This window comes from Carya illinoinensis, chromosome 4 (genome assembly GCF_018687715.1).
Source record: "Carya illinoinensis cultivar Pawnee chromosome 4, C.illinoinensisPawnee_v1, whole genome shotgun sequence".
NCBI classification, from domain to species: Eukaryota; Viridiplantae; Streptophyta; class Magnoliopsida; order Fagales; family Juglandaceae; genus Carya; species Carya illinoinensis.
In genome coordinates, this window is record NC_056755.1 from 43,553,459 (window position 1) to 43,565,443 (window position 11,985).

The 11,985-nt window shown below is 34.5% G+C and overlaps 1 protein-coding gene across 1 annotated transcript; it reads right to left on the bottom strand.

Moving 5' to 3' along the window:
- Positions 1 to 4,753: 4,753 nt before the first annotated feature.
- LOC122306086 (bifunctional TH2 protein, mitochondrial-like) lies at positions 4,754 to 9,730 on the bottom strand. Its single transcript, XM_043118472.1, has 6 exons — positions 9,293 to 9,730; positions 9,102 to 9,210; positions 7,506 to 7,796; positions 6,997 to 7,411; positions 6,599 to 6,865; positions 4,754 to 5,530 (listed from the first exon to the last, which is right to left on the bottom strand). Exons 1-6 carry the CDS (start codon positions 9,490 to 9,492, stop codon positions 5,118 to 5,120), a joined length of 1,695 nt encoding a protein of 564 aa, XP_042974406.1. The 5' UTR covers positions 9,493 to 9,730; the 3' UTR covers positions 4,754 to 5,117.
- Between the last annotated feature and the right edge of the window lie 2,255 nt (positions 9,731 to 11,985).

An 11,985-nucleotide genomic window follows, 5' to 3' on the forward strand; every position in this document is an offset into this window, starting at 1 on the left:
AACAAGATTTTTAGATACCCATATGGCCCTAACAGTCATTGTATAATTTCTTCTAATAGGACAAGTATGATAATTATGACCATTTCTATTACAGAAATTGTAAATAGTATGTGACATCTATGAAGAACTTGAATGATTATAATAATATCTTTTTTTGACAAAATTATTTTTATGAAAAGAATTTTGATTATTGGTTTTTGATATAGAAGGATTATCAAAGAAATTTTTATAAGGTTTGTATTTTTGTTTTGGCATATATCCCAAGCCTGCCTTGTCAAAAACACATCTTTGACTACCAAGAAGTTTTTCAAAATTTCTTTTTCCATTCGTAAAGTTTTCAACAATATTTTCTAAATCGGTTTTCTTCTTATTCAATTCAAGATTTTCATTTTTCAAAATAATATTTTCTTTTCTTAAAATATCAATTTCATTTGTTAAAGAAAAATTTTTATTTTTCAAAGCAGTATATTTGATACCTAATTTTTCAAATTTCTCATAAACCTCTTCTAAAACATTTTGCAATTCTTCATATGAAGGATTTTCAATATTATCAAGATTTGTTACCTCAATGTCATCTTTAGTCATAAGACAAAGATTTACTGATTCTTCATTGCTTGCTTCACTATCTGAGCTACTTGAATCATCATCCTATGTAGCTTTCATTGCTTTCTTGCCCTTGTTTTGATCTTTCTTTAGCAGAGGACAATCTGGCTTGATATGACCAGGTTTATTGCATTTATAACAAATTAAAGTGTCATTTTTACCTGAATCTTTATTGGAAAACTTTTTGAAGGATTTCCTCGGATGAGTTCTATTTTTCTTCAAGAACCTCTGAATTCTTCTTATTATCATCGCAACTTCTTCATCTTTATCGTCATTTTTCTCATCTTCATCACTTTTACTTTCATGAGGAACAGCTTTAAGTGCTAAGCTCTTCTTTGGCTTTCCTTCTTCTTCTCCTCTTTTCAATGTGTACTCATGGGTGATAAGTGACCCGATGAGTTCATTGATTTCGAGCTTCTTGAGGTCTCTAGCTTCAAAAATCGCTGTAATTTTTTATTCCCAACATTTTGGTAAAAAGTTGAGAATTTTTCTTACTATCTCCACTTTGGAATAAACTTTGCCAAGAGCTGTCAAGCTGTTTATGATGTTAGTAAAACGAGTGTGCATATTAGAAATAGATTTATCATCATTCATCTTAAACATTTCATATTCATGAGTAAGAATATAAATTTTTGATTCCTTGACTTGGAAAGTTCCTTCATAAGTTACTTCCAAGTTATCCCAAATTTCCTTTATCGTAGCGCAATTCATTATTCTATTAAACTCATTTCCATTAAGAGCATTATATAATAAATTCATAGCAGTTAAATTTAAAGTATAAAGTCTATCGTCTTCACAATCAAACTCTTCTTCTTCCTTTTTGACCTTTACTCCATCAACCACTTTTGTTGGAATATAAGGTCTATTTACAATACATTTCCAGATTTCTCTACCTTGAACTTGAAGAAATATTCTCATTCTAACTTTCCAGAATGAGTAATTATCTCCACAAAAGAGTGGAGGCCGACTGCTAGATTGACCTTCACTAAATGAAACTGTAATGTTAGCCATAAAATCTTAACTCAAAAGATAGTTAATCTTATAATAGAGCTCTTAACTCTGATACAAAGTGTTGCCCAGATGACTAACACAAGAGGGGGGGTGAATTGAGTTGTGTTAAAAAAATAACAATTATAAATCAAATATATAATATAAAATATAAACAAAATATGAAATAACAATAAATATAAAGAGTAAGGGTAAGAGAGAAGCAAACTCAGTATGTTAACGAGGTTCGGCCCCACTGCCTACGTCCTCGCCTCAAGCTACCCTTTGAGGATTCCCAAATTCACTATTCAACCTCCTTCAGGTGGAGATAGAAACCTATTACACATTTGAACAACACCGCTACAAAAGGATCCGTGTAGAACACCCTCTACACTTGCAATCACCTTACAAGTGGTGATTCAACTATTCCCCGTATAGAATACTTTCTACACGCACAAGGGTTATACACACCATTTTTCTAATACAAAAGCTGATAGTGGGTAGGTTATCAGAAAACACTCCTCAATGAGTAAAATAAGAACAATACAGCGCAAACTATATCTCTCAAAATGAACAAGGATTAAGACTCAATGTTTAGAAAAGAGAGAATGAAAGCTTTGAATGAATGTTGTATGCTCTTGGTGTTGTGAATGTGAAACTCTCAAATGATCTATTTATAGGCATATGAGACTTCATATTCAAATTTAAAAAGATTCACATGTCAAAGACAACATCATTCACTTTTTCAAAAAATTCAAATAAAAGGTTCTTCTTTTTTAATTGTCAAAGACAATATCATTCACTTTTTCAAAAAAATCAAACCTAATCTTTTACTTTTGGCATATGACAAAATGAGCACACTTTCCTTTTCAAAAAATTCAAACCAATCTTTTACTTTTTGTATATGACAAAATGAGCACACTTTACTTCTCAAATTTTTCAAACAAAATCATCTACCTTTTGTATAAGTCTAAAAAAGTATCAATCACTTTTGAAAATATTCAAATAAAACATGTACATGTGAAAGATGACAATCAATCATCTTTAATATTTTCAAAGTTCAACCCTTTAATCAAGGCATGCACATACAAAAGATGACAATCAATCATCTTTCAAAATTTTCAAATTTAATTTTCAAAAATATTCATGCACATGTGGAAAATGTATTTTAATGCTTTATGATAAAATATTAATTTTGAGCATTAATCCTAATTTTGAATTTTAAGAGATTTACAACATTACTCTATGACTTTAATGTGAATTTGTTTCCTTCTTGCTCATGCTTGGTTCTTTGACGTGCTTGATTCTATTGTGTGAACAACTTGAGCTTGAAACTCCTTTATTCTTTGAATTCATTTGTTATCATCAAAATCCATGTGTAGATTTATAATTACATAAAACTTGAAACTTTGGGTTTAACAATATTTAAGATCATGAATTCAGGATTGGTAATGATGGTTGGGAATGTTGATGCCTAAAAAATTGCACAAGTCGGAAGAGGAGAAAGAGTCATTCTTGGTCTTCTATAACAATTTAGGTCTCATTTAGTATGCTTTGGTGCCTCAAGCAGTGGTACAGTGCTGTCGTACGGTATCGGTGTGTACATCCACCACGGTATGTAGAAAATAAATATAGAAAAAGTACGAGATTAAGATACAGAGATTCACGTGGTTTGACATAATGTCTACGTCCATGAGAGTTTGGGAAGGTAAAATCTACCATAATATATTTATTTATAGTCTCTTATAGCCTCATTTCTTACTGTACAATAGAGATCTTAAATATATTTATTAAAAAAAAGCTCTCTCGCTGGAGCTTCCCTTCGAGAGGTTGAAGAAGCTAATGAAGTCAAGAAAGTTGAAGTTCCCCATTTGTTGTTTGGCCACTTTCTTTTTATCTGACCCATTTATATGTGTCGTCTACAGTGATGAGGTATGGTCACCTTTGCGTGTTTGACCTATTTATTTCCTTTTCATTTTTTCTTTTATTTCTCATCCTTTCTTACTGACACCTTCACTCCCTTGTCCCACCTTTGTCTCCTCTCACTTTCTTTTCTTTTGTCTTCTAGTGATGGCCTGGTGGGCTAAGTCTGGTCTTGGACTTGAATATTTTATCATTTTTAGGGAAGTTATTGGAATGAGTAATTAGGAAATGCAGATAATGAGATGATAATATTCTTCGAATTTTATCATGGATATTGATGTGGTATATTTTAAATGAACTTTTATCTAAGTGGTCGATATATAAAATCACGTATCGCATGGTAAGTGGTCGATATAGGCGCATAGGATCTCTTAATTTTGTAACTTGTACGTAAGTACTCGGGTTGCATCATCTAAATTAACCGGGTTATTTTGCCAGAATACTCTTTCAACATGGGTTGGTGAGTAACTAGTTTAAAGTTTGTAACTCGGACTCTTGTCTCTGTTATTTGGTAGGAGGGATGTATTTCAGGGGAATGATTTTGTCACAAACTGAAAGTAACAGCAGAATGAGATGCCTGCAACCAACTTCGAATGATTCAGAGTAATGATTTTGTGACAAACTGAGAGTAATGTACAAGTATGAGATGACTTGCCAATGCCTGCAACCAACCTCGAATGATTCAGGGGAATGATTTTGTCAGAAGCTGAGTGTGAGATGCCTGAAACCAACCTCAAAATCAAATAATTCCAGCATTGGTAATAGGATTGTGACATGGTTATCCGTGATATTCCCTTGTAATGAGCATGAAGCAATGGAAACCCCGTGGATTTTTTTTCTCTTACTTTTTCTCCGAGGCTTTGCCTCTCTTAGTACTGTGAGGACATAAAAAATTATACATAATTTTTTCAAAAACGATTTAAGGGCTATGCCTACCGACTTAGGTTGCAGCCACGAGCAAAGTCGTCTCCACTGTCAGCACCTGCCGTGACTCGCCCATCCGACTAGCTCTGCAACTGCAACTCAAACTGCCATTGACATCTCCAAACTAAGTTCCAAAAAGCAGTAACGGTTTTTTTATACAAGGAAGCATGCAAGCCAGTTTGGAAATGTCACATATATGCAATTAATCAGCAGTTCAGAAGCTTCAGAATTTGGAACCACTCTCATTCTCCTTCATAGATACTTAGCATCTATTGACACAAAAAGTAATTAGATAATGAGCAAATCAACAGATCTCTGACTCTGAGAAAGTTGCCACTTAAATTTTATCACGATGAACAAGTTTGAAACATCAAAGTCATACAACAACGACAAAAATTGAAGATAAGCTGGAGATGAATACAGGAAATCAATGAAATGAACAGGGATTGTTCGAGTCTGACTATACCTAGTATTCGGTTTTTCCTCCCCACTAGTAAAACTTCTGTATATTTATGGGTGGTAGACCCTGAAGGTAAAAAAAGATTTAAGGGCCACCTGTGGTCCTTTGGATAAAGTAGCCACCATTTGATTTTGAACTATATACATATCCTAATGCGTAATAAATTACCCTTAAGAAATTGTCTTAACAATAAGAAGACACACCCGACTAAGTGAGGTACTTACGACCCTAAAATGAACGCATGTATCTCATCCCAACTTGTAACTGTATAAAGAATGCCAGATAGCCCTTTCCAATCACAGGAGCCATCTTCAACTAGTTCTCTCTGCTTCTTCACCAAACCAGAGAACAATGGGACAAAAGAAACACCAAACTGATCTCCCAGTCTCCTCAGGCTTGGAGTTGAACTAATCACAATGCCTATATCTGCTTGAAGCAGGCAAAGTAGGTCACCCACTGCACCTCCGATATATACTGTCAACCGCCTGCCTTCTTTGTTGCACTCATTTAGGATGTCATTGAAGGTTTGAAGCTTTTCCATGGGAGACTCCACCTTCCTAACAATGTCACCCGTTGTCACAGATTCTTCATAAGTAAGCTCATTTGAATGTACTTCTAATTCATCTACACCCCCTGCTCGGTGAAATAGAAAAGGGACCTCAATCATCAAAATGCCAATACGAGAGAGAGAGAGAGAGAGAGAGAGAGAGAGAGAGAGAGAGAGAGAGAGAGAGAGAGAGAGAGAGAGAGTACATTCGTTTCAACATCCTCAATATCGTAACAAGATTAATAGAAGATTATTCATCCTACAAAATGTCAAAAGCAATACACAACCGGCATACCCTAAATTCCATCCCTTCCAAAATAAGCCACCAAATGAAAGACAAGTTTGTTCAACTTGAAATCCCATAACTGAAATTATTAGAGAATAAAATATTTATAACTTAGAAGGGAGTGGGTCTTTAGTTCAATAATGGGATTCTAACCAGAAGATGCTGGGTCAAGTCTTAGAATTTGGTGGATTTACAGTATGAATCTGTAAACAAGAAAGCAGGCAGCAGATTCAGATTAGTATTGCGTAAGACTCGAGACTTCCCAAAGCACCTTTCTATGAGGGTTGAAAATTTCACGGAAGGTGTTGAATTGATTATCCTATGAGGAGGATAATGAGGAAGATATCAGGTGTCATCTTAGCTCCGCAGAACATGTGGGGATAAAGACATCAAGCTAAATATTACCATTGATAGCCCACATATACAAATGAATCGAAGGATGAGTCAAGATGATCAATAACTAACTTTGGGATAAATACACTTTACATCCTCAAACTACCAGTGGTTTTGCACTTTGCACCTCATACACAAAATCCGACGCATTGCACCCTATAACTTCTGAAAACTAACACTTTGCACCCCCATTAAGATTCCACCTCAAAATTGTGTCACATCACCTATTTTCATCAATCTTAATGACCAGAATTGAATGGTTGCAAAGTGTAGGCTTTTAGTAGTTTTGAAGGGTGTAATATAACAGTTTTGGTTGGGGGCGCAAAATGCAAAACCTCTGGTCATTTGAGGGTGTAAAATGTACTTTTCGCAATAATTTTCTTTTGAGGTTCTTTTGACATAATGTTTCTTCGCACGTTATACATACGGATATCTCTACATGGTAAAGATTCATATATATGTTTGCAAATCATACCTGATGAAAAAGCTGACCTAATGAAATCACCACACCAGCAGTATGAAAGTATATGAAATTCAGCTTTCAGAGTATCATTTGTCACAATCTTCTGAAAGAACTCTCTACAACCTTCCTGAAGAATTAGACGCTGGCCAGCCCGATTTATATCCTCTAAATGCAAGCCTTTAAGTACTCCTGAGTTAATCACCCGTGTATTTGCTCTTTTTTCAAACTCCGCAACATGTTCAAGGGCGTTACGCAGACCTTCATAGTCAAGTTTTTCCGCTAGAAAGACACACGCCAGTAAATTCGTCGTAAGAAATCTCTTTGACTAACTTTTAGAAAATGCTCAGAATTTTAGAACTCAAAGTATAAGGCATATATCAAGAAATAATCCTACTTATCAGTTATCAAACCTTGTCTGCCACCCACAATACTTTCCATGCAGTGCTCAAACTCTTCAGCATACTGGGTGGAAAGAAAATTCCATGTGCTCCTCAAGTCTGCTGATGACATTCGAGTAATTTGGGTTTCAGATCCATCCAAGTCAGCCTTTGGTGCTGTTATGATTGCAATCTCTGCCAATATAGCAGAGGAATCAAAGGCAGTGCATGCTCTGTCAAAGTCACAAAATATGGTAAGACTACCTTCTGCAGGATCAAGCACACGAGCCAAAGGGACTATGGTTTGCTGAGAAATTGGTTGAGTAGAAAAAAAATCTGCTTCTAATTTCATAGCTTGATGATAAAGTTTCTCTATGACTTCAAGCTCTTCACCCGTCAAACAGATGCTTAGTTTATCCAGCATGTCTTCAATTTGGAAAGCAAATTCCTGAATTCAGAAAGAAGATCATAGTCTGGTAATAACATATATTTCCCCAGCTACTTCAATACATACGGAACAAAAAGGTAAAACAATGACAGACCTCAAAATTTTGAGAAGAATAACTGTCAATCCATTTCTTGTAAATATGACTTCTATCATCTGGAACTAGAAGAGCCTGTATCTCTCTACTTATAGAGGAATAGAGTCTCATACAAGGCGCCATGGCACCAAGAATATAAGCAGCAACTTTTGTCCTCTCAAAGGGAGTAGCAATTTTACCAGGAACTTTTTCTCCTTCAACTCTCCCTGAGGCTGCTGCCATTAAGAAATCTGTGTATTTGACTGTTGCATTGTTTGAAATGCTCTCATCTGGGAGTTCAAAGCCCCATTCCTGCAATGGTAATCCTGTGATTAATCATACTGAATATGATAGCCAATGAGAATACAAAATATAGGTAACAAAGAAGCATTCCAATTAAAGAATGGTGTTCAGCATTTCACAAACCTAGTAGTAACCGGCCTACAAGAAAAACAAGCCCATTCAATGCCCATATGACAAAGGTGAAAAAAATAAAAAGGAGAGGAGAAGGGGTAGTAGAAATGTAGATGGTAGGCACAGACAGATGCTTGTGGTGCCTGTGGACATTAGCTAATCAACAAAAAACTAACCTCACTAACATGAACATAACTTGCTCCCACTGATTCCATCACCATGGCAATGAAATAAAAGAATAAAAATTTAGTTCATGGTATAATAGCAAGAAACGGTCAATCTGACAGATCAATGCCAAAATAAACCCTTCCATTAATGGAGTAGTTCACAACGGACAGCTAGAAATAGAAGTCAGTTGCCATACTAATTCATTTCATATGGCAGTGATTCTTTTTATTAGTCTGAAGATAAGTATCATACTGTAACTCACTCACATGTGAGGATACTGGCAATGAAGATAATAGTCATAATCAAAGCTCTTGTAGCGATCATCAACACGCATAAATTAAAAGATCACAGTGTTATATTTCACACACTATCCAAGAAACACTTTATGTTTACGTGAGTTTATAAATATTAAAAGAGAATCTTTCCGAATGTGAAATTAATATAGGCCCATTGATGGTTCACTAAACCCAGGGAAAGAGAAAGCAAGAAAGTAAATATTGAGGAACAGGAAACACGCATGAACGGCAGAATAAAATAGCCAGAAATGGATAAGGAACAAGTCCAGTTCCAAGATTTGTTTAGTTAAACAAGTATGATAAGGATTGGTAAATCTCCGATGCTTAACTTATCCTCCAACTTTTTGTTTCTCAATCTGATCAAGTGAAGAGGCAAAAAGGAGGAGGATGAGAAGAAGAAAAGGTTGTTTAGTCATGTCAATTAGTTTGCTTCTCTTGGTTTAGTTTTATCGGGAGCAAATCAGGTACTTGATCCTAGGTGACAAAAGAAAAGAGAAGAAGAAGCTTTAGCTTGGATAATTAGTTTCCTTTTGTTGGATCGGTTTTCTCGGGAGCCAAACAGGACCTAATAAAAAGGCCTTGCCTAAAAACTGATTACATACGAACCAAATTTGAAAATGACGAGAATAAACAACAGTGAGATCATAAAATCAACGTAAAAAGAAAAGCAAAAAAGAAAGAAAAGAAAATAGAGAGGAAAAAAACAGCTTATTGATTTGGTAAAGTAAGTAAAGCGTACTCGGACAAGAGCATCGTGCGTTTTGATCCTCTGCACCACCCGTTTCCTCAAGTCGCGGATTCCGCTCTTGTCGTCATCATCGTCCGCGCAATCCTCAGCCATTTCGTACCTGCAAATACAATCGAATAGTCCTCAGATTGGGAACTGAAGCTACGTAAATGTCATGTGATCGCAACGATGAGGAAGATTACGCCTGAGCGAAGGCTTTGAGGAAATGGACGTCCTGAGAGATGCAACGGCGGAAAGCATCGGAGTCAAGGTGACCAGAGGCCAAGCAAACGAAGAAGGGGGTGTAGAGAACGAATACGGAGTGAGTCCGGACCTTGATCCAGAATCTGCTCGCGATACCTCCGACGTCCACCACGGTCCCAGGCCCAGGGCCCCCTAGCATCACTCTCCCTCTCAAGGACGCCGTTTCGGCGATCAAAGCTTTGCGGATGGATGATCCAGCAAGAAAATTCTAAAGGCTTCAAAGAAAAATCACCAGATGTGAGAAGAATGGACTCCTTTACAGTCACTGACTGGACTCACACAAATCCCTCTCCATACATCTCTCTCGGGCTCCAAAGAAAGAGAGAGACAGAGAGAGAGGCCGGCGGTCAGCTAAAAGGAAAAGGACTGACCGTGAAAGTGGGAAAGAGCGAGGTGAGGGTAAATTGGGTAGCTCGTATAATTTGGAGGGTATGTACGTCCGTAGGGGTTTGACACGTAGGACAGATGGGCTCAATTGCACTGCCGACTAGGATAAAAGTACGTATTCGGTGCTGATCCCTGGGATGGATTACGTGGGCTCCCTCCCTGAAAGATCTATTTATTTCTGATATATTTATTATTTTTTATATAAAAAAAAAAAGAAATCAATTTTTTATAAGATTTATTTTTATAAAGAGATGATAGAAAGTTATACATTTAAAATTTATATTTAATATTATTCTGTAAAAATAACGATATGCATATGAAAATATTTATATTTTATAATAGATGTATTTTTTTTTTAAATGTATTTTAAATTTATATGTAATATTATTATAACGTAAAAGTTAAAAAAAAGAAAAAGATAATAGATATTATTAATGCAATCGAATTATTTGAAAAAAGAAAAAAAGTAGAGACGGAGCACTCAAAAATAGACATGAAAATTAGCATTCTGTTGGTAGTGCTAAGGGCTGTCTATATTGATTCTGACGTAATGCTATGATGTCGCAGTTGAAATCAAGCCATGACCTTCCGTATGGAAATTGATGAGTTTGAGAGCGCCGAAAAATAAAAGAAAAAGAACATCATTATAAATTTGCTTACGAGTAATACTAATTACATAGTTTAAATATATAAAGTTTCTTGTAAGTTCTCTGTAATAAATAAATAAATTTTATTAACAAAGAATGATTGTTTTTTACACTTGTTTTAGGTGAGATCTACTTTTTTATGAGTTTAATTAATCAACTATGAAAAATCTTTAATTTTGGGTTTCCATATAAAATCTGAATACAAAGAAGGTCCGCCTTTTTTAAGAAAAAATTTAGTTACAAGTATAACTGCATACTAATATGTATATCAATATAATATGATTGGTTAAAAAATATATTTTATTGAAAATAATACTAATTTAAATTTTGAATACGAAAGAATCAATATTAGTATGTAGATTAGTACATGACTTTACTTATACATAGCAAAATTATTTTTTTAGTGACGTGAGAATTTATAAGTTTAGTTAATCAACCAAGAAGAATTTTTGATATGGATTTCCATATAGAATCTGAATACAAAGAAGATCCATTGATCGTATCCGCCCAGTCCACTACAATTTACCACGTGTCCAGTTGCATTATGTAAATTATTTTTAGAATACAAATGACTTGATATTTTAAAAGAAAAAATGATATTTATAATTATAGGCTGTGTAAGTGTTGAGCATTTATTTTGAAAAAAGTAATTAAATATGATATCACATGAAAAAATTAATTTTCTAATAATATATTGTATTTTTTTCAAAAGAATTGTGTAATATTTACAAAATTTATGACTATATTTAGTATTACTTGAATGTGTCATTTATAACTTCATGGTATAAAGCTCTTCTTTTAATTTTCAAGAGAATATTGGTAAGGGCTGGAACCAGAAAATATAAAATAGTGGGTAGGTAAATTATATAAATATTTTTTTTGTGGGTCAAAATTAAATTGTATCAAGATTTTCTTGTGTAAAAGCCATAAAAATGAAGAACTTTGGGTCTTTTTAGATTTAACTTTGCAATGTCATGTGCATTCATAATTTGATACCACTTATTTTCTTGATCAAGAGGAGACTTGATAAAAGTGAATGCATTTTAGGTCCGCAGGGTGTTTAGACTTTCAAGAAGGCTAGAAATTCATATGATAAACATGGAGGGCATATATGCATGCATGGACGGTGATGGGACCCACACAACAAAGGGTTTTAATTCCAGCCGTATGAAATTCGTATGAAATTGTACTTACATATGAACACAATATGCATGTGTGTCCAGTCTATAGGACATAATCTTGTGTGAATTGTAGTATTATTGATGGAGTTAATTGTCTTTTGCATCATGATTGTTAGATGATTCCCTTTGAACAAAGAATATAATGTTATTAATATGCTACACTCCCTTCATTTAACTAAAAATTAATCTTCAGATCTTACCCGACTATTAAATCTTAAGAATATGATTATTTAATAATAATAAATATACTACATTTTATTTAGTAAGATAGTAATATCTTCTATATATAAAAAGTGTATATGAAACGGAAAATCTTGTTTTAACGGTTTTTCTTGTTTTTCCGTTAAAGTTAACACCGTTTGTTTTAACGGTTTGACACATAAAATGAAGACATAAATGTTGAAAGAGATAGCATTC